Source organism: Dicentrarchus labrax, unplaced genomic scaffold, assembly GCF_905237075.1.
Source record: "Dicentrarchus labrax unplaced genomic scaffold, dlabrax2021, whole genome shotgun sequence".
Classification (NCBI taxonomy): Eukaryota; Metazoa; Chordata; class Actinopteri; family Moronidae; genus Dicentrarchus; species Dicentrarchus labrax.
Genome location: NW_026136714.1, coordinates 24,582,887 through 24,605,252, shown reverse-complemented (window position 1 = coordinate 24,605,252; position 22,366 = coordinate 24,582,887). Strand labels below are relative to the sequence as shown.

General features: G+C 42.1%; 3 protein-coding genes across 4 annotated transcripts; 2 read left to right on the top strand and 1 right to left on the bottom strand.

Annotated features, from left to right (window-relative positions):
• The first annotated feature begins 1,917 nt into the window (after positions 1-1,917).
• Positions 1,918-5,725, top strand: ppp1cc (protein phosphatase 1, catalytic subunit, gamma isozyme). The gene is made up of 7 exons (XM_051421661.1): positions 1,918-2,324; positions 2,918-3,049; positions 3,175-3,405; positions 3,568-3,672; positions 3,945-4,168; positions 4,525-4,659; positions 5,000-5,725. The coding sequence occupies exons 1-7, from the start codon at positions 2,270-2,272 to the stop codon at positions 5,087-5,089; spliced, it is 972 nt and encodes a 323-aa protein (XP_051277621.1). The 5' UTR covers positions 1,918-2,269; the 3' UTR covers positions 5,090-5,725.
• A 428-nt stretch (positions 5,726-6,153) lies between these two features.
• On the top strand, positions 6,154-15,023 carry pptc7a (protein phosphatase targeting COQ7 a). Its single transcript, XM_051421662.1, has 6 exons — positions 6,154-6,776; positions 8,177-8,356; positions 10,090-10,288; positions 12,277-12,400; positions 12,500-12,629; positions 12,785-15,023. The coding sequence occupies exons 1-6, from the start codon at positions 6,575-6,577 to the stop codon at positions 12,841-12,843; spliced, it is 894 nt and encodes a 297-aa protein (XP_051277622.1). The 5' UTR covers positions 6,154-6,574; the 3' UTR covers positions 12,844-15,023.
• A 367-nt stretch (positions 15,024-15,390) lies between these two features.
• rad9b (RAD9 checkpoint clamp component B) lies at positions 15,391-22,366 on the bottom strand. Of its 2 annotated transcripts, none has more exons than XM_051421659.1 (11): positions 22,114-22,366; positions 21,687-21,793; positions 21,367-21,504; positions 21,021-21,135; positions 20,684-20,783; positions 20,081-20,187; positions 19,750-19,856; positions 18,781-18,845; positions 18,447-18,569; positions 16,411-16,633; positions 15,391-15,805 (listed from the first exon to the last, which is right to left on the bottom strand). In XM_051421659.1, the coding sequence occupies exons 1-11, from the start codon at positions 22,145-22,147 to the stop codon at positions 15,668-15,670; spliced, it is 1,257 nt and encodes a 418-aa protein (XP_051277619.1). In that variant the 5' UTR covers positions 22,148-22,366; the 3' UTR covers positions 15,391-15,667. The 2 variants fall into 2 exon arrangements, with proteins under 2 accessions (XP_051277619.1, XP_051277620.1); XM_051421660.1 differs by having other exon boundaries at positions 21,723-21,793.

Sequence of the window (22,366 nt, the reverse complement as noted above, 5' to 3'; positions counted from 1 at the left end):
CCAGTGCTGACTGTGCAGCAGTAGGACATGTAAAGGTTCGAAATGTGAAAGATATGTGTATGTCCAATCATAAAAGTTCTATGAAAAAGGTGGCCGAAGGGAGTAGTTTTCCTCATTAACCCGCAACTGCACTCTGGCTCCACTATTCTGAGGTCTTACAGAGTTTATTTCAAAGATAGTACAGTCGTGGCTCTTTAGGGATGAACCCTTTCCTTCTCTAAGTGTTCCAATTTTCCTATAACTGTAACCTCAAAAGATTAAAATACATATGAATTAAATTTTAATTTTTCACAACTGAGACACCATCAGCTAATTTTGGATGAAACAAAGTTTACCATAATATTACTCTCTGTTAATGTTAACAGTGCAACTTTGTTTAATATTTTATGAAATTACTGTGCTTCATTTGTGAAAGGGAAATGTAATTTTCTGTTTGCCAGACTCCATATCTGCTTGGCTAAACTGTATTGAAGTATCATAGCAGTACTCTTTTAAAACTAGATTTAGCAGCTAATAACAGCAAAGTATGAGCAGCAACTGTACAAATGGGTTCCCTGTCAACGTGTCAGAAATGTCAGAGCACTTGAGAGCTCTACTTCAGACTACTTTTCCATCCTCTGATTTTCAACTAACAGACTGTTAATATACTTTTTTCAACAAAATTCTGCTGAAATGAACATACCAATAATGTCTGCATCATTGTCAGCTGCCCCTTATACCCCAGTTTGCTCCATAATTACCTGGTAGGCCTATGTACTATTTCCAGCAGGCTATTATGTTTTTACTACTACTATTAGGTCTATATCATTGTTTAGTGCTTATGAATAATTAAGTTACTGCATAATTATCCTGTAATATGCTGCTGTCTCTCAAACTCACTGTAAAATACTAAATGTGCTCTTTTCAGGTGAGCTGCTTTTTTTGTGCATTAGGTATTTTAGATGATAAGATTGCACTTTAATTGGACATACTGTGTAAAAGATTGCTAAATTGAACAGCAATGAACTTCATAATTATGTTTGAGATGATTACTGCTCCTAACACTATGTGATCATAAGAGAAAAGGTTTTGCTCCAATAAGCTAATAAATGATGATGATGATGGGCAGTAACTCATTACTAATAGCCTATAATATACTTATATATTATAACATTACAGTAATAATATTTTACCAGTACCTTCCCCAGTAACTAGTAGTGTAATTAATTACTATAATATTACAGTTACTCCTCCAAAAAATTATTAGTTACAGCCTTACTTATGTTGTCTCTCTCTACTGATCTGATATCCAACAGGCCATTCACATCCTTGGATTCATTTCTGTAATCATGGAGGAAAGTAGTTTGGAAAATGAAAATGCTTACAGTCAGCAGCTGGAAATATTCCATAACTTTGATTTTAACAAACGAACCAAAAAAAAAAAAAAAAAAGATTTTAATCAGCCTAAGTCTGAATTTTGGGAAGAAATTACAATTTGTGTGGAGTAGAAAAGTAATAAATCTAGTAGTCTGTTGGCAGGGAGAGATAAGTAAAGTAATAATATTACTCTTTGAAAAGAGTAACTAATTTTTTGTAATTCATTTTTTGAGTAACCAGCAATGCTGATAATAATACTAATGCAGTTACTGTGTTTTAAAATAACCCTGTCTTTGTTTGTATGAATTAACATCTGGAAAAATACCGTAGTCGTCCCTTGACTGTTTTTGGTTTAATATACACGAGGGGGGATTTGTGTCTTGAAAGTTTCTGAAGACTGATGCTTATAACATCAAATCAAGCTGATGTGTTGCTATTTGTCTTGTATTATGTCTCACTCAGCTGTTTGTCAGTGGGTTACAGAGTGTTTCTCCATCCAGCACAGCAGGGGGCAGCAGCGGAGCGGCTACCAGCAGCCTCCTTGAAGTAGCTGGCTCGCTGTTCAAGGTGCGGCAGAGAAAAACAGAGACGGGGAGCTCCATCGCTAGCGTAAGGCTAGTGCGGTTGACGTTTCTTTTTTTACTCTCTGTTTCTTAGCAAAAGCCAACATCGGATGTAGATTTTTTTTTAAAAACGGTGATGTCTACGTAGCTTATTAGATTGTCAAAAGTGTCAACGAGCAGCTAAACAGAAGTAGGGTCGCAGCAACATCTTTACCCTCAGCCGGAAAATTAGCAACGCTAACGTTAGGTAGCTAATGCCAGGGTAGCTAGCGGGCTAGCTATCACAAGTGTGTTAACGCCGAGACCTAGCGGTACATTTTGACTGAATCCATATTAACGCAGACGCTGCAATGGCTGATGTTGACAAGCTCAACATAGACAGTATCATCCAACGACTTTTAGAAGGTAAGAACATGCTGACATATTGCCTACATTTACACATATCTGTATGTTGTTATGACATACGCTAACGGCACATAGGCGGCTAGCTGTAGTGTATGTGTATCAATTAAATTAATGAGCTATTTAGGTAGCTAGCGTTACTTCACTTAAGGGTAATCGTCAGTTTTCACCTAATTTTGTGTATGGGCGTGAGAATATTAGTTTAACATTATCTGAAGGGCAGGAAACGACACATACTTGGTCACATACACACTGTATATCTCACACACAAACACTAACACTGCGCATTCCGGTGCAGTACACATGTCCACCTTTTGTCCCACACAGCCTCGGCAGGCATACAGATACTGAGCCAGCCACTGCCAACATGCCTGTTTGTCTTTTTTTCCCCTCAAGGTTCTTTTTTGATTGTTATTTAAAGTTATACAAAATGCAATAACTCAGAAACGGTTGGATAAATACAACACAATCACAATACCCCCCCCCCCCATGTTTCTGCTCCAACACAACCCCTTCCCTGTTATAGTATTACTGTATCGTTTTATAATTCAGCCATGTTTTTTTGCTGACTTTTTGTTTATGTTTTCTTGTTGCAGTCAGAGGGGCAAAGCCTGGCAAGAATGTGCAGCTGCAGGAGAATGAGATCCGTGGATTATGCCTCAAATCCAGGGAGATCTTTCTCAGTCAACCTATTCTCCTGGAGCTAGAGGCCCCTCTCAAGATTTGTGGTAAGATTTGTGTGTGCATAGAGCAGGAAAAAAAAAAAAAAAATTCTGGTTTATTTTTTAAATTCAACCAAAGAACCAAGTGCGTATATTCAGTATGGTGCCTCGATTTACCTTTTGTCCTGTAGGTGACATCCACGGGCAATACTATGACCTGCTGAGGCTGTTTGAGTATGGGGGCTTCCCTCCAGAGAGCAACTACCTGTTTCTGGGTGACTATGTGGACAGGGGGAAGCAGTCTCTGGAGACCATCTGTCTTCTGCTGGCCTACAAAATCAAATACCCAGAGAACTTCTTCCTGCTGAGGGGAAACCATGAGTGTGCTTCAATCAACAGAATATATGGTTTCTATGATGAGTGTAAGTATTTACACTCTGTGACCAGTTCGGTTATTTATAAATTCATAGATTATGGCATTTCCCATCTGTTTTTTGTGTATTGTAGTAGGAGTTCATTTCTGGTTTTAATTCTTATTGCTGTGGAGTAATGCTGAATAGAAATCTTTTTTCTGAACTTTTTAGGTAAAAGAAGGTACAACATCAAACTCTGGAAGACCTTCACAGATTGTTTTAACTGCCTCCCTATTGCCGCCATTGTTGATGAGAAGATCTTTTGCTGCCACGGAGGTGGGTTTCTGTTTTTGAATTTAAAGTAGAAACCCATAGTTTAAGTCTAAAAATAGATGGTTTGTTTTACACCTTTCCCTTCAGTCAGTGTTGTGGTTATAGTTTTATGGAGAATGTCCAAAGTAGTCTGCCTTTGACGTCAGCCACTCTCATTTGTCCTTGAGCAAACTGTCTTTGCAGTTTGTCAACTGACGTAGGCCTCATCCACGTGTGGTAGGTATCGACCTCACTATCAGTGTGTTTATTTGTACTTTTACCACCGTCCCGTTTAGGACTGTCACCTGACCTTCAGTCCATGGAGCAGATCAGACGCATCATGCGCCCCACTGATGTGCCCGACCAGGGTCTGCTGTGCGACTTGCTCTGGTCTGATCCAGACAAGGATGTTCTGGGCTGGGGGGAGAACGACAGGGGTGTATCATTTACCTTTGGCTCAGAGGTGGTGGCCAAGTTCCTGCACAAGCATGACCTGGATCTGATCTGTCGTGCCCATCAGGTAATCACCTCCGTCATTATAAACAAACTGTGGCTCTATATCGGCAGGTCACTAGACATACAGACACACTTGGTACTAGGACTGCAGGACATTACATACTGTGTACACTGGGCACTGTTTCCCAACCTTTTTGGCTTGTAACCCCTCAAAATAAAGCACTTGTGACCCTTGATCACATGATTTGGTGTGGCAGTTGTAGTTGGGATATGCATCTTGTAGGGTTTTGACTTATAAAGTTGGGAAACACTGTGCTAGACTATATCTATATCCGACACTCATTCACCAACGTACAGTTAACATCTGTTCCAGGATTGTTTTTTTAAGCGTCTTTTCTATAATTATTATCTCACTTGCAGGTTGTGGAAGATGGTTATGAATTTTTCGCAAAGAGGCAGCTTGTCACTTTGTTCTCAGCGCCTAACTATTGTGGGGAGTTTGACAATGCTGGTGCCATGATGAGCGTGGACGAGACCCTCATGTGCTCATTTCAGGTAAGCTGAAGTTGTGCATTAAGGATTTTAGGATAATATGAATTGCACTTTAATATGACATACTGGGTAACTGTAAAATACTGTTTAATTGAATAACAATGAATTGGTTGTTGTTGGTACCTTTTGATTAATTTCATATACTTAATAAGCCAACTGTAGACAATTTAGACTGCTAAAGAACATATACCATGGTGTGGAATAAGGAGATAAAATGACAGTACATCTGTGACTGCAGGTACATGAATTATGAACATTTTGAAGGACTTCTTCATAGGTGTGTTTGACAGTAATGTGACGCTATCTCATGCAACATTTCCAACTCACTATATTCCTTTTGTAGATTTTGAAACCAGCTGAGAAGAAGAAGCCCAATGGCAGCCGTCCTGTGACTCCCCCCCGGAACATGGTCACCAAGCAAGCCAAGAAATGAGTAGGGGGACAACTGGCCGGGGTCTCACTCCTCTGTTCTGCTTTCGTCTTCTGCATTTGAAGGATTGGTTATTCTTCATGCTGCCAATACTGAAAAGATATTCACTCCTACACGATGAAAGCAAAATATTTTGTTGTTTTGTCCACAGGGGTAAATTGATATGTCACCATGAAAACCTCAGGTGTTTTGCACTCATTTTGCAGCTAGTCTTTGCCACATATGACTGTTCAATCAGGAAAAATGTAACAATACGGCTACTTATGCACAGGAATGCCTTGTTTGAAGCTGTGCACAATTTTTCCAGTTTCTTTCATGTCTTTATTTGTCATCTTTTTCTCACTGTCAGTAATGGGTATTAATGGCTATAAAACCAACGGGGAAAGTCACAAACACCTGTTTACTTCTGTAAAACTTTATTTACGGTCAGTGTCATAGGATATTGACTTTACACTGCACCATCACATTTTTAAACAAGTCTTGTGCTAAATTAAATGAATAAAGAAGCACTCTTGTAATGTCTAAATCTTTCTAATAAACTTTGAGTGTATTTTAGGGGGAAATTGGTGTCTGAATGCCATGTTTTGTTTATTTTTAATAATCACAATACTGACTGAAATAAAAAATTGTAAACTGCAATGCTTGCTGTTGCCCAACAACACCTCACGAACATCGGGGCTCCCATCAGTCAACACCCACAAGGGGGAGACAGAATATAGTGCAATGTCTAGGTCAGGGAAATGGAGGAAAGAGGTGTGAAATATTGTATATAAAAATACCACAAGGAAGACAATTTAATATTTTTACAAATATTCAGGAATTTATTGTGTCCTCCGATTATTTAGCCCCACACTGGTATTTCTCTGTTTATTCTCATGCGTAATGTTTAGTCTCCTACTTCAAATAGCTATTCTAAGTGGATTAGTCCACAGGAACATGTGTGTGTACCCATACAACCTTTCTACGCATAGTTTTATTACTTTTAAATGAGATAAGGGCGGACTCAAAGTGAGATTTCCTTATTAGGAAACGTAGATTGCGTAACGATGTCTGACGTCAGAGCAGTCACAAGACCTTGCTAGCAGAGCGGAGTGCGCGAGGCCACGGGGCAGCTCGTTCACATCTTGTGTTATGTAGAGTCTCAAAGGCAGAACCGGCACCATGGACGAGGACGACCAGCACTTACGGGTCTCTGGGAGCGGGAGAGGCGACGGTTTTCTGTGACTTTCTTTCAGTTCCCCACGGCGCAGGAATAAAGCTGTAGATATTATATCAGAGAGGCATTGTGTGTGTGTGTGTGTCGGCTGTTGTTGTCGGCGGCGGCAGCAGCAGCAGCAGCAGCAGCAGCAGCAGCTCCTGACTAGCTCAGCCGCACATCTCCAGCCTCGTTAGCAAGTTAGCAAGTCAACATTGTGTGCCTACATCGACGCTAAGCTAGCAGGGCTGCTAGCTTAGCCGGTTTGTTTGGTGGGAGCTGGTGTGTAGGTGATGTTGTCCGTGCTGTCGTACGGTAGACTGGTTGCCAGAGCTGTCATCGGCGGACTTTCTCAGACAGACAGCCGCGACTACAGCCTGGTGACAGCGAGCTGCGGCTTCGGCAAGGATTTCCGTAAAGGTATCCTGAAGAAAGGGATGTGCTATGGGGACGACGCGTGTTTCATCGCCCGACACAGATCGGCGGATGTTTTGGGTGAGTGTCTGCTGTTTTTGATGTAGAGACATTAACCAAGATAAGCGACATCACACTGTATAACACCGACTATGACGTGAGTGGGAGGTCAAAGGTCACCTCCTTTTATCTGAAGGCTGAAATACCTTTTTATGAAGGTTGGATTGCACGTGCGATCACCTTTGGTCCTATTTCACAGTTCAGAAAGCTCGTGGAAGAGCCCACTGAGGGATACGATTGAGTGCTTTCACAGGTGTCCACCTAGTACTAGCATCACATAATTGTATTTCACTCACTGACTGTATATATATTGTTTTATTTTTAGTTCTAAGTTGATCACCTGCAACACCTGCTGCACCTTCTTTATCTATTCAGTATAGTTGAGCCTGGCCTTCCCCAGGCTTATCATGTTGTGTAGAATTTATCCAACACATCATCAGTGTCTGAGGTAAACAAGAACAATGCTGGCTGGGAAAGCTGCACTATTGAGAGAATGATCACTGTATAAACAACAGGTTCCTCTGCAGGACTGTGCAGCCTGACTGAATGCCTGTGTGCTGATGCATACCGAGTTAATTTAACACCCACAAGGAAACGTAGAAATCAAGACATCCTTTCACCAAGTCAGGTTACTTTTGGAAGGGTTTGATTAGTTGCAATTGAGTGTGTGCTTTGAGCAGGCCAGTCTCTCTGCTCTGGCAGAGGCTGAGAAGACGCAGAGGGACATCCTTGTATGGTCAGTCCTGAGAGTAACGAGACTGAAGTTTCCTTTCTAGGAAAATCTTGGACTGGACCGACTGCTCCTTTGGGAACAAGGGCTCTTATTAACCAGCAAAGAATGATTCTATGGGACGATTAATGAGGCCTTGTAATGACAAGATTTTAATGCATTTGTGGAGTCATATATTTTATGTTTTACTTTAGCTATCAGTAGGCCTAAAATGCACTGACCTACAGTGGATATTAAATAACATCTAGCTATGTTTTATTATTTCAAACCTTAACCTCTTGTAGTCTCGCTTAACATTATCAGGAAATGGTGAGAGCTGAAAGATAAACTCCTTACAGGTGGAGGCTGTTTTTATGCTTTCTGTTGCAGGTCTTTGATTTCTTGAACGCTCTACTGGATGTCCTTCTTGTATCTTGGTGAAAGTGTCCATTGTTTTTCTTTATTGTGCAGCTGCGTGGCATTGTTCTAGATTCTTGCAAGATCCTCACATGTGGAACAACACATTTTTCTGTGCTTGATTTTCACTTGACCCTTTAAACAATGGTTCCCTTGTGGGGGTTAAAAAGGAGAATTGGGCTCAATAGAGAATGCAAATATTAATCTATGAAGGAAGAGGGTGTTGTTGAACTGTAATTAAGGGAGAAGTGATTAATTCCAATCATTAAATGAACACCTGTCGTCTGTTTTTTAGGTGTAGCAGATGGAGTAGGTGGCTGGCGGGACTATGGAGTGGACCCATCACAGTTTTCAGGTACACTGATGAAGACATGCGAGAGGCTGGTGAAGGAAGGACGCTTTGTTCCCAGCAACCCTGTGGGAGTCCTCACGACGAGCTACTATGAGCTGCTACAGAACAAAGTGCCACTACTGGGTGCGTAAAGCCACTGGGAACACAGGATCTCAGCTTTCATAGTCACACCCACCTCCACTTGTTCCAAAGACACGTTAAACAAAACAGGACCCTATCAATGTATTATAGAATACTTTTATCTTTATGTGGATGAATATTCCTGTTCATAAACTGTGCCGGAGAAAAGCAACATTATGCTCAGGCCACATTCGCCATCTGTGGTACCATAACATAGGATATCTGGATGTCTGCTGCTACTCTGTATTAGTCATCTCCCCATTCTTTCCTATACAATTGATTTGATTATCATATCTAGTTCAATGAGTACAAAAAGACTACCAAGGTCTGCTTCTTGTCCGACCTAATTTCGATTGAAAATGTTACCGAAGGGCTAAATACTCACTAAACAAATTAAGGTCCCTGCCATGCACTCTGCAGGACAGTACAGTTCAACGAATGCTGTGCTTGCCAACGAACCAGTACATTTTCCATGTGGTTTGGGTCTGACTACACTATTTAGGGCTAGGCTGTTTGTTTCTGTCTGTTCAGTTTAGTGGTGGCTGGATGGAGATTTTTGCATCATGAGTCAGAGAACAGCCAGATCCCCTGCGCACCTCTTCCCAACAACGGAGCGTGCACAAACACGAAACATCAGCGAGCAAATCTTTTAGGAACAGATCTGTCTCTACGAGTGTCAGTACTTTTCCACCCCTTTATCACATGTGCTGCAGTGGAAACAACACTGTATTGTGTCTTGTTCCTTCACGGCAGAGGGAATGTTCTTGAGGCCGGCAGCGTGTGTAATTGTACTGCTGGAGAAAAAACAGAGAAGAAAGGGAGTGAGTCACAGTGCGTGAGGGGTTTTGAAGGTTGATCCCAAAGAGCATATTTTGGTGTGCCAGATGAATCACCAGCAGGGTGTGGCTGCACGCTGTCCGCCTGCTCCACCAGCTCATGTTCCCTCTTCACCATCTCCCAGATGGTGGAACTCCATCCATGAAAAATTGTTAAAACCGCTACACTGATTGTGGGCACGTCAAGTTTGTGTATTCAGGCCAACCTCATTAATCAGATCGGTATCTTTCCATAAACACAGTCATTTCCTAAGCTGTGTAGCTGCAGAAAGTCAGGAAGAAAAGACGGTTTTTAGGGTGTTTACAGCTTCATCTAGACATTTTTATGAAAATTAAGTATTAAAATAAATGGCAAATGTATTAATTATAGGCCTTCTTTCACAGAAATTATTTTGGTATGTAACAGTAGGAAAAGTGCAGGTGTAAATAATTAAATGAATGATGGCTGAATTCCATTTAGCTTCAGGGGCCTGGTATTGTGCATGCTGGTTCACTCTGTCATGACTTACTGGGACACCTCCTGAGAATACGCAGCTATTGTTAATGTTGTTAGTAACAACTGTGCTTATCCTACAAGTGTAAATGTCTGCTGAGAACATTTTTATTGTTTTTTGTAGTTGAATTTCCCAAAATTTCATATGTATTGGCAGTTCCATAATATTAGGAACTTGAGCCTGCAGTGAGTACGTGAGAATATTGGCAAACGTATTATTCTCATTTTAAAATTACTTTTACACTACAATTCTTGCAGTCCTCTAGTTTTGTTGTGACTCTTCTGGGGTATAGTTGTCACACTAACCCAGCTGATGATGCATTTTATTTGTATGGCTATGCAAACCATTGCTTCGCATTTGCATTGAAATGTAAAATAAATGTATGTGTGTCTGTGTATGTCTGCAGGTAGCAGCACGGCTTGCATTGTGGTTTTGGACCGACAGAGTCACCGGTTGCACACAGCCAATCTGGGAGACTCTGGCTTCCTGGTGGTTCGGGGTGGGGAGGTGGTCCACCGCTCAGACGAGCAGCAGCACTACTTCAACACACCCTTCCAGCTGTCCATCGCTCCCCCGGGGGCCGAAGGGGCCGTCCTCAGTGACAGGTGAGACACACAACAGATAGTACTTGGTACACCTGCTGAACTGGTCTGTTTGGGGACAGGACAGCAGGGGTGTTTGTACTGAATAGTTAATGGAACAGTTGATAGAGATCAAACATGTGTTCCATACGGCAGATGTGATGAAGCCGTACACATACTGATAACAATGCAGACAGGGCTTAGCTGTAACAAACTGCAGAACCTTTTGTTGTGTTTGTTTCCCTCGGACACAGCAGCGGTTTGTCCTGTATTGTGTTGAGCTGTAGTGCAACAAGTGTGTCAGGGCCCACGTGCTGCTGTGTCTCGTTGCTGCAGTGTGCCAAGCAGCAGCACAGTAGACGTCAGTAGAGTGCAGGGCAGGCGTTGGATGTTTGCCAAGCTTTCCCTCTTACCCGGGTCAAAGTCTGTGTGGGCTGATGGGCAGACCGATGAGTCCGCAGCCAATCCTGCACCAGCAGCCTCAGCCACCTTTTCACTTCGTACAGTCTTCAACCGGACAGATTATTTTGAGCCTCTTAAAAGCATTCAGGAAAAACCAAGAGAAGATGAACGATGGATGAACCTGAACCGCATGTCACCAGTGAGACAGAATGAGTGTGTTTTATTTATATTTCTCCTGAATTCAGTCTCAACCAACCCATCATCACATTCAGTGGCTGTGGATTTAATGTGGTACTTGAAATGACACTTTCTTTTCTAATTTGCACATTTTAGTCATTTAGTTGAAGGATTAACTGAGTGCAACAGCAGATCAAGCTTCCAATCCTAGATCACGAACAGCAACCAATAGAAAAGAGTGCAAGGGTCAAAACTGAATCACACTAACAACATTCCTTTGACTGCAGAAGACAGGAAAGAGGTTCCTTGGAAAAAAAAAAAAGATGGTGGTGAGAGAGACAACATGCAGTCTGTATTTTAATTCTATGTGGGCTACTTAACCCCATTTAGTATTTATTTGTGAATTTATTGAGATGTGTTTTCATTAATTGCAAGGTGATCCGACATCAGGGAAACATTAAATTCTCATAACATGGCTGCATAGCTATTAGACGTACATTTTGCAGAGGATTATCTTCATAATTAGAATAGAAAAGGAGATGTTTCAGAGCTATCAATGTATAATTATCTGAAGTGTTTTATCCTTAGTGGCATTTGAGAAATGGCTTTGACTCATGGACGGGTTAAACAATGGATGATAAATCTAAACATGGCAGCCAATTCATTCCAGTGGCAGCTGCTTACCCAGTGCATACACTGGAGAAGTTTCTCATACTCCCGTATCTGCCATTGGCGCCCATAATGCACGTACCATAGTGTCTTTTCTATGGTCACATGACCATTTTTTTTTTCATGTGACCTGCAGTTTTAGCAGCATCAAAATCACAGTACAGGACAGGCTGTTCCTGGCAGCTTTGGCTCAGTGTCATGACACAGTCAAGACAGTTTGTAATGAATAATATTCTAGGGGGGTGTGCAGCAGGTGAGGGCATCTTCCAAGAAGTAAACCTGACACTGGCAGACTAACTTGGTTCCTGCCTATATGTATTTGTAGAATCTTTTTTTATTGGACTGAGTGTTCTTCACAAAAGCCCCATGTGATTATTCCTCAATTTTTTTCCTCATCCTGCACATGTGATTAAGTTTCTTTAGCCAAGATGAAATATCAGTGGCAGTTGGTAGTCTAGCTTTTATAGCTTTGTCAGTAGATTTTTCCACTGGTTAGAGTAATGTGCTGTAATCGTTGAGTGTTCCTCGAGTAGAGGAGAAGTGGGTTTAAAGGTTCAGATTAATCTGTCAGCTCAGACAGGACAGATTTCCTGTACGGGGGTGTAAAAGGGAGAGAGAAAAAGCTTAAAACAGAATGAACTAATGTGGTCACAACCTCTCTGATGCTGTATTTTTAATTTTCAACAAATTTTAACTCCCTTTAATTTTTTACAATTATTGCATGCAGTGTTCTCTGCTTGACTTTAATGTGTCTGTCCTTGCAGCCCTGACGCAGCAGACAGCTCTTCCTTCGATGTCCAGCTGGGTGACATCATCCTCACCGCCACCGATGGGCTCTTCGACAACATGCCCGACTACATGATCCTGCAGGAGCTGAAGAAACTCAAGGTAGGTGACACTGAGGCCCAAACAGGTTTGCAGGTGGAAGTGGAATCATAAAAATGTCTGGCATACAAACTGTATGACTTCTTTGTTTTTGCTCTTAAGAATACAAACTATGAGAGCATCCAGCAGACTGCCCGCAGCATCGCAGAGCAGGCCCACGTACTGGCGTATGACCCCAACTACATGTCACCTTTTGCCCAGTTTGCCTGTGACAATGGACTGAATGTCAGAGGTAAGTGTATCAGTTCCACTTGAAGCAAATGGAAACTGAAGCTTAAGATCTGTTGCTCTTCAAAGCTTTATGGTCAGTTCAATATTTTCAAAGTTGAAACGTTAAACATTTTTGCTCAGCACTGTCTTAACAGAACGCTGTTCTTTTCTGTCCAGGAGGAAAGCCAGATGACATCACAGTGCTGCTGTCCATAGTGGCAGAATACACCGACTAGAGTCTGTGTGGCGCTGTGACAGGGGGGCATCTGCCTCTGCAGGTGATGGACTGCTTTGATTCCTGCTGGCCAGGATGAATGACTGATGTCAGATGCTTCCCCTGCATGCACTAGCTATACTCTGCCTCAGCCCCTCAGTTGACCATCAATCTCGCCTCCACCCTGAAAAGACTCCTACATGCCCACTTCTCTGTGATTATGTACATCAGAGAGGCGCTGAATAAAGAGAACTAGAGTTCTGAAACCTCCTCTTGGCCATGCTGCAGCGTTGGCATCTTTGCAGTGTTCCAGTGCTCGCTGGATAATCCCATTGGCCGGGATAAGCAGTCATTGGGCACATTGGAGATGAGGATCGTGTCTGACGAGGATAAGTCGTCTTTCTCTGTTGGCTGATTTGGGCAGGGAGGAAGTTGAGATTCAGAGACAGAGGCAGATGTAGCCAGACAGTAGGTGTTAAGACTGTTAAAGCGGCCCCACACTGGGCTGCTGGAAGGGAAAGATACAGTGCATCAATAGTGTCAAGAAGGGAACTGCACAGGAAATGGTGGCATTAAGGCTCAATAGATGGGCTGCATTGTGCAGGCGGATGTTCCTAATGATACAGTGGTAGTTAGAAAACCTTTTATCAAAGGGTCTGGAACTGTGTATGTGGGTGCAGAGAGCATAAGTTTGATAATAGGATATGACCGATGTGCTGTTCTGGGAGGTTTTGTTAAATGCAAAAAAGTGAGTGTATGTGACATTTCTACAAATCTGTGGTTTCTTGGCAGGGTGATCCAATAAGATTTAATGAAGAAGAGCGGCAGCTGCCTTTTCAATGCCCGTGCAATTCAAGTCTTGCACACATTCTGTTACTTCATGTCTATTGGGATGAGGATTTTATAGCTCAGAAGCCTCTATAAACTGATGCCCTCCCTTTAATCTCACAGCTGCTGCTGCTGAAGTCTCGATTGCGATTACATGTGATGTGTCTATGAACATGTGTATGTGTGATGAATGCACTCATGTGCTGGTCAGGGTGGTTCATCTGTAACTGATGTGAAGGCTACAGACTTCTCCATATCCACTGGGCTGAATTGGTCTCGCAGCCTTAAACGCACAAAGCTTAAGAAGCATATATGAAAAAGCTCAACACAGTGGAAGTTGGTCACGTGACAAAATGTATTTTTGTAACTCTTTGTTCAGTGGGATTGTTGAATTCTTTGGACTGATCACAGAATCAGAGTAGCTTTAGAAATTTGTTCTCAATCAGCGTTTCCTTTGCGTTCCTCCTTTCTCCCCCTCCTGCTGTAGAGCTCCAATGGTACATTCATAGGTCAGGTCACTGCAGGTTTCATTTGAAAAATGGTCATGTTTCCATTACATCACTACAGATTTGCACTTTGCATTTACTTTTACCCATAGTTAAAAATATTTCTTAGTAAAGTCTGTATTTTGTGTAATGTTATGATAATGTGCCTTGTATCAGGTGTTGTTGATACTGGCAGACGTCCATAATTCCTTTAACCCCCCCCCCCCAACTATGTGCCAGGTACTGACACATAAAACTGTTAAGTAGCCATAAGAGTCAAAACAGCTTTCCTATCATGCCCTGCCGTCTTAACACCAGGTCTTTTCACCTACAGTGTGTTCAACCCTTTTCCTCCTGAAATGTGCTTCTCTGCACTCAGTGAGGAGCTTATGAATAGTGATAAAGCCATCACACACTTACAAAATCCTCCCTGTGGATCTTCAGATCACTGTTTACAATCTGCACTAACGGACTGTTTCCCTACTTATTCAGACCAGTTCACACTGGAAGACTGCAGTGTCAGGTGTCATTTTGAAATGGGGCGGGTGGGCATGGCACAGCAGTGAAAATGTGAGTTTTAGGTGTCATAGCACTGAGGACAATCTAAACAGCCTTAACAATATTACGAAGCAATCCTCCCAGTCAGATGGTACTGCCACTGTTAGCTTTGTGGTTCCTGCTTCCTGACTCATATCTGCCCTGACACACTTTCCTGTCGTCTCATCTTTCTCTTCCAAACACTTTGTTACAACCAGAGCATGTCTCTCTCTCTCTCTCTATATATATATATATTTTGGGTGTACAGTTCAATGCAGATAAGCTCTAAGCTCTGTAAAAAAAACATTTTCAAATCTGTACAATATTTAAATAAAGAGTATAGTATTTATTATCCTGTTGTATTTGAGGACTGTGATGTGTGCATAAAAACTCCAGCTGGTTTTAGATGAAAACACTATGTGGTCTGCTCGATGATTACACAATACATTGCAGAGGTGTGTTCTTCACCAATGCCAGTGCGGATCCCTCAGCCATGTATTTTCCCATCAAGACGTCAAAAGGCATCCAGTGGTTACCTCACTGAATAATGCCTAAGGTGTGTGTGTGCGTGCGTATGTGCCCACATTCCTCAGATGTTGGGCATACTAAGTTACCATCAGCAGACAGGTGTGGCACCTTTTAAGCTGAAGTAATGTTTTCACAGACTATTCAGTCTGTTGTTCTTACATGCCTAGACGAATGAATGTCACACACTGAAATTGCCAAAACAAATTCATTGATATATTCTTCCATAAATAATTGTTATAATACATTCTCTTAAATTTCACACTGAACATTGTGTGGAAACGTATTAAAACAATTAAAATGAGCAAAGCCATGTTTGACTATAAACAACATGCTTAAAAACAACTTCAGATACAAATTTTAAAATTAATTTAAATCTTACCATTCTGACTATAGTTATATTAGGAATGTTGTAGCTGACTTTTGGCAGCATCACAAAGTCAAGATGACAAATGAATAACAGCACCATTCTCAGAGTGAAGGGCTTCTTGTATAGTCTTCCTCCATATTCTCCTCTCCGTCACTGTAATATGCCAGAACAGGCAGTCTGGCAGCACAACCATCACTGTCCTGCTCTGAGGACAAGGCCCTGAACAGGAGGGAGCAGATCTACAGGGAAAAAGAGACGACACACATTAGTTCACAGTGTTATTAAAACAATACTTTAGTGCCTCAGAAATTAGTTGCCCTTTTATTGCTTTTTCTTTCTTTTTTTTTTTTTAGATGTGTTTTAAATTAAATCCTCAATGCAATAAATGAGAAACTATGAGTGCTGCATCAGGTTTATAAAAACTGGTCTGACAAGATGATATTTTCTGTACCTCAAGGGGACAAAAAAAACCACAATATTCCCAGCTCAACATTCAACATGGAGGAACAATACCAGCCAGAAAAGTTGTAAGACAAGAGTCTGAACAGACTGCGCTTCCAATAAAATAGTTGAGATTTATCATGCTGACATGTAACACTTTCCATCTCTCACATCAAGTGTCACCTTGCTTATCTTCTTCAGCCACACCTCATATGGTGAGGCATTATGGCACTCTGGGCATACATCCAGCAGAGGTCAAAGTAAAACAGTTGAAGCTGCTTTGGCACTTCACAATGCCACCCAACCTGTCAACACTGTAAAGCCTGCAAGCCTCAGGAAACAAGAAGAGGTCATATGTAGTCCCCAGTAAAAAAATAAAGAACCAACAGGAAGCCTTTGTTACCGTGGAGGAAGCAGGAGTTGTGGTGGCACTGGCACAGGCCTCATCAGGCTCACCAAGTCCGTTAGGGTTGTCAGTCTGAGGCACAAGCAGCATCAGAGCAGGTGGGCTGATTATAGGGCTGCCCTGGCTGGATGGTATCAGCTCCATCACTGCAGGAACACCCTGATGCTTCCTGCTGTTGGCCTCACATGAACCCACAGGTAGAACAGCAGCCTCTGCACACCTGGGAACACACATACACAACACACTCATCTCTGCTCCAAGCTGTTGGTGATTTTTTCTTTATCCTGAGATAATGATCAGTTCCTGAGCTGGCAAAAATAGTCGTGACACTGTGTACACTGTAATTGTGGTGTATGATAACATGTTCTATAGTGGCAAACTAACAATCCTGTCCCCATGCTGGCAACATGGTGAAGTCATAGTATGTCTCTAGTACTCCTGAGCATGTGGATTATCACTCAGCCCGGAGATGAAGGTGCTGGTTATACTGCCAAGACTAATGGTGGGAGTAAAGATAGTGTAAATGGCATGAAATGGCTAAATAAGAGGCAGAGAGGAATTACCACACAACACTAACAACCATAAGGCTAAAAAACTATCTTTTTGGACAACTCTGATAAGAATAAGACATAAGACTTCACTGTAAAGTCCATTCTCAGTGGATGTGCACTGGTGGCTTCAAGTCTACATCACACTGTACAAGCTGCATACTGGACCGGGACTGACTTCTTAACTGTTGTCACAAATCATGCTCGTTGGCTCCGCCCCTTAAAATCAGATGTTCAGTGAGCACAGAGAAACTTACCACTTTCAGCAGATGAATGTGAAAACATCCTTCTAGTGTCAAACTCTGCACAGACTTCATTTAAACATCACACAGTAGGAACAAGATAAAGAGCAAGAGAGTACTCAGAACACTTGCAGTTTGTGTATGAAGTGGTGTCTAAATGACATATTCAACTACAAAAGTCATATGTTGACACTAAAACTGTCCAACAGAATACGGATAATAAACCTGACATTATTATCAACTTAAGGAGTTGTGTAATATGTTCAGATTCCATGGGGATATTAAGAAGACCATGTCTATTCACCTTCACAAATGCATTTGTGAACAGGGCTCTATATCAGCTGATGCTGAAAGTGGCCTTTGAGCAAACAACAAAACAACCCTTGAACGTAACCACATTACATGTCATCAACCTCAGAGAAGCAACCAGACGAGAAGCATAAAGAGGAACACTGCAGGAGGAAGTGAAGTGAGCAAGCTAGTTTTAAAAAGTCTTGAGACAACCTCTGGGGCTTTAGTTGTACTTCAAAAGGCCCCTGAGGGAGCATGCAAGACAGTTTTCTTACGAGCATGTCACGAATATCAAACATGTACTGCATATGTTCAGAAACAGCCTGAATGATTCACGTTGAAGCAGAACATACAGGTTTAGGGGTGCAGGTTGTAGCTGAATTCCTCTGCAGTGGGGACAGGAGCACAGAAGAACTGCTGGCTCATCAGGTCAGTCAGGTCTTTGCAGACTCCCAGCAGTGCACAACAAATGAGGCTACATATGAACCAGATGTTCAACAGTACAGCTGGGACTGGTGCGAAAAGATCCACACAGAGTGCAGTACAATGGAGAGAAAGTTAGCAGAACAGGACAGGGACACTGACCGAACAGCCAAGCAGGCTAGCATAGTGGAGATGAGGGGATTACAGACTGTCACACTGACAGGCTTCCTAACCCCACATGTCCTGGGCTTGCCCTATTTATCTCTGTTACAGACACAAGGCTTGCTGACTGCTGTAACACTATGCCCTCTTAGGAAGCTAAAAACAGCCAATGAGGGCAACCTGCCTTGACTCAGTGCCAGGAGAGAAGCTCAGGTAGAACCCAGTGGGAAGATTCAATTATACTCTTGAATACACCGTCAGAGTAGATCTGAGAAACTGGGCCTACAAAGGCTTCAACTGCGACAGGGGCGCTGCAAAGACTCACACAGGACAGCACTGTGTCTGGAGCCAGCACAGTGTTTGTTACCTGGGTGTAGTGGGAGCCAGGGTCTCTGTCTGCTGAGAGGGGCCCGTGCTTTCAGAGTCAATCAGAGTAGCCAGCACCACAGTGGCCTCTAGGACCATATCCTCCACAGAGAAGCACACAGGCCTGAAAACAACATCAACATCATCACTGACAAATATCTGACAGTGACATAAATATAATCACATTATCTCTTTTTTTAAATTCCAACAGTCTTTCACAGTTTTACCAGCCAAACCCACCATACCTGGTCACTAAAATGGCTGGTAATATAATCAGGCTCACCAGACAAAAACAAAACAGATGCTAACAGCTAATAACCATGGCAAAGACTTACCTTCCAGCAGCACCAAAGTGAACCGACACTGGAAGGCAATGTGTCTCTGCAAAGGACAGTAAACCCTAAAAAAAATAAACAGAACAGCAGCAAATTCACTGTCACATACTAAGATATGCTTGTGTGCATTCATGTCAAGACTGTGACATTTTAATAGCTGATCATTCTGAGGCACATTTACAATGATCAGGCTCAAGAAAAATATCAATGCTAGACTAATTGAGGCCGACTAAAACGTTAAGCCTGGCCTTTAATCCATCCAAACCCGATTTTCCAAAACCGACAGGAACAAGAAGACTAGGCTGGCTAATGAGGAGCCTCACAGCGGGGTGTTCAAGAAACATTCCAAGACATTAGGGGCAAGAGTTGTGGGTGTTAATTCAGGTCAAGTCTCATTAACCGGACTAACTAAAGGACTGCTAAACCACATTTCCAAACGGCCAACCAAGTCCTTTTGTTTTTTAAATAAAGACACAAGAATGCAATTTAAATTGGGGTGTGTTCATTTAGACACTATAACAAAGAGAACGCTGTTCTGGAAATGACATTATAGTTCTCTGAGTTTCAGTGTTTTGCTGTTTAAGATGGACTTAAGTTGAACCAGCCCTTAAATAACACATTCCTATTTGGTTTCAAAGTTACACATTTTATAAGGAACCATGTCATGTGTAGCCTATAATTACTTTTTATGTAGTGGTATAATATGCGTCACTTAGGTCACACTATCTTTGCTATAAAGCCGAGGCAGAGCACTGAGGGGAAAGTTCACATGGAACCGATACAGAGAGCCGGGTACAGGGGCTTCAGGACACTCCAGTATCCAGATTACAGGACCGAAACATGACCTCTTAGACATGAAATGCTCCTGGTGAGCCGGTCACACACATACCTTCTGCACACACACACACACACACACATAATATTCTCATGTGACAGGATAAAGAGAGCCCCCAAAAATAACCCTGTTACCCTTAACTCCTTCAGACAGAAGGTTATGTCCGAGTCCACTCCGACCTGAAAGTAGTCAAACTCGTCTAGGTGTAAGGACATCTCAGTGTACATCGTCTTCATGTGATCTGTGACAGTAGTAAATCCAAGTCAAATAGTATCTGCATGACATTTTTAGCGCTTGCTTTAATGTGGTTGAAGAATTAAATATGTGGTATTTGTATCATTAGGTTAGGTTGACAAATGTCAACCTCAAAGCTGGTGCAAGAGCGACTTTTACACAGTCTATGATGTCTGCAACTCACAGTTTTGTGCTGGGCCCGGGCCAAATCACAGTGTAATGTTAGCTCACCATTTCCCCCTTCATAGTAGTTTCTCAGACTGACACTCAGAGGAGTCATGGACAGAGTAATTTCCTCCTGGGACACTGGGAAATGCATCACCATATCACCAAGAAGCCTGCAGAGGCAAAACAAATGCAAACCCACACAGAATCAACCTAAGCATTAAGCAGTGCGCTGTATGCCAGTCCTGTGCTACTGATAGATGATGGTTTTCCTAAGTCTATATACTTTGGGAATTAACATTTATGTCCTTGTCAGTCAGGGTGATTAAACTGAATTGCACTGAACTGAAGGTGTGTGTGTGTCTCTGTTTCTGTGTGTTTCGGGGTACTTATCAGACTGCTGCCCAGAGTCAGCTGAGAGAACAAAATATTGTAAACACCTTTGAATACACTTAACTGCTGAATCCAGCTGGGAGCTACCATATACCTTATTAATTTCACAGTAAATCCACTTGTAATGAAAGGAGAAAGTCAAAGGTTGACTGAGAAGCCTTAAGAGAACCAAGATTTTTTTTGCGTAAAAAAGGGTCTTACTCAATGATAGAAATGTGCTTCTGAAGTTTTGTTTGTGGACTATGTGATAGAAGGTGGAGGTTCTAACTTGCTAACCTGGCAGGAGCCTTCAGCACATTAGGACAGAGGTGTGAGGCAAACACCGCCTGCAGAGCCTCACTTTCCTGGAAACTTAGGTTGTGGGTTTTAGTGATGCCTATCACAAAAACAGACAGGATATTTAGAGCACACTGCCACCAAGTGTTGACAATATGCAATGCAGTGTCTGAAGCCTGGTGTGAAAGAGGTCATTCTGAACATGGTAAAAGAAAGAGGGTTCACAAATAGAAGTCCATTAAACAAACTGATTACAAAAAAAAACTATTTCTTTAAAATCAAATATTTTTTCCTTTAGCTGCAGCTAGCTTATAATACAAAATGCAATGTTTCTTACCATGCCGGCAGAAAAACTGGATGATCACTCGGTCACTGGGTGTGCTAATTGATATCTGACATCGTTCCACATTACGCTCAATGGAAGTCAAACACCGGAAAAGAGGTAGAACAGACTTAAAAACAAACAGACATGATTAGACAAGACTGTCACCACTGTTAATCGTTTTAAAGTGTCTTAAAGGGAGAACAATATCATGTCATAAGTGTATGTAGTAGTTCAGTTCTGGTTTTATTATTCCACCACTGTCTGCTTTATCCTGAAAAATATATTATCCTTCCTGTGCAGTGAGCTGTGATATCACTTCAAGCCCTGTACAAATGAATAACCAACATGACTGATATACCTTCATGAGCAGTTTGCATTTGATTGTTTCACTGCCCTGCTCTGATACTGGTCCCAGGCTGTAGTGCTGGAAGAACAGCGGCGAGAAGAGGAAGCAGGCATATGCAGAATGAGCAGAATTCACTGATCTCAGGGCCAGCTTTAAGGCAGAGGGAGAGATTCAGTCAAGAAGCTGCTTCTTGGTACCATTGCCTATAGGGAGAAAGGATGTCACAGGGCCCCAACATCTAGGGAGGGCTCATACAGAGGCTTCATGTAATATAAAATTAATTCAATGTTTTAAAGAGGAGGGGGCAAGCAATAATGTGATCATTCAACTACACTGTTTCCCTTCCAGCGTTGCTTGGTGCTGCTCACCCCTCTGACCATGGGATCCAACCACAGTTCATCTCCAATCCGTGACAGGGCATGAACGGCCTTCCCAAAGGCTGCAACACAGCAAGGTGCCGCCAGAGTTCAAGGTTAACAACATACTACTGTTTACTTGTGTCACTAGCTTTAACTAGGCCAGCAGTTTCTTACATAGGGTCAACTGCTGGCAGGCAATGGCTGAAAAATAAATGATAACGTCGCTAAATTAGTGGCTAACGTAGTTAAAGTTAGTTAGTAGGAAGCTAAGTTAAGCTCGCATTGTTGTTGTTTTTATTTATTAATAAATTAGTATTTTATCTCATCAGAGCTGCCACAACTTATATACAGCAGATTAAACTTGTTTATATTTCACTAATACTGTTTAGTATTAGCTTACCTTTCACACAGTTTCCTTCAAGAAGACAGTCCATGTTCAGTCCAACTCACGAGCTCATCATCAGACACGAGCAAACAGCGCGCGCAGCAGATGCTAACATGATACATGCTAATTAGCTTAATAAATACAGTGATGCTGATCTAAGGGCTAAGTTGGCTTTGAGGGTGTCCTCCCCTCTTAGGCATAAATGTAATCATTGTATCCACTCCAGGTGAACGGGCCCAAGATACCTCAGGTTACCATAAGGTCTTTA

What these genes read in the sequence shown, in the direction of transcription:
- rad9b (XM_051421659.1), bottom strand. Translation starts at nt 22,147, where the DNA reads ATGGACTGTCTTCTTGAAGGAAACTGTGTGAAAG. An exon ending in AACGCTGGAAGGGAAACAGT is followed by an intron (nt 21,505 to 21,686) that starts GTAGTTGAATGA and finishes TCTGCCTTAAAG; the next exon opens with CTGGCCCTGAGATCAGTGAA. An exon ending in CACTTTGGTGCTGCTGGAAG is followed by an intron (nt 18,570 to 18,780) that starts GTAAGTCTTTGC and finishes TGTTGTTTTCAG; the next exon opens with GCCTGTGTGCTTCTCTGTGG.
- ppp1cc (XM_051421661.1), top strand. Translation starts at nt 2,270, where the DNA reads ATGGCTGATGTTGACAAGCTCAACATAGACAGTATCATCCAACGACTT. An exon ending in GATCTTTTGCTGCCACGGAG is followed by an intron (nt 3,673 to 3,944) that starts GTGGGTTTCTGT and finishes CGTCCCGTTTAG; the next exon opens with GACTGTCACCTGACCTTCAG. An exon ending in CCCTCATGTGCTCATTTCAG is followed by an intron (nt 4,660 to 4,999) that starts GTAAGCTGAAGT and finishes TTCCTTTTGTAG; the next exon opens with ATTTTGAAACCAGCTGAGAA.
- pptc7a (XM_051421662.1), top strand. Translation starts at nt 6,575, where the DNA reads ATGTTGTCCGTGCTGTCGTACGGTAGACTGGTTGCCAGAGCTGTCATC. An exon ending in CAGATCGGCGGATGTTTTGG is followed by an intron (nt 6,777 to 8,176) that starts GTGAGTGTCTGC and finishes TCTGTTTTTTAG; the next exon opens with GTGTAGCAGATGGAGTAGGT. An exon ending in AGGAGCTGAAGAAACTCAAG is followed by an intron (nt 12,401 to 12,499) that starts GTAGGTGACACT and finishes TTTGCTCTTAAG; the next exon opens with AATACAAACTATGAGAGCAT.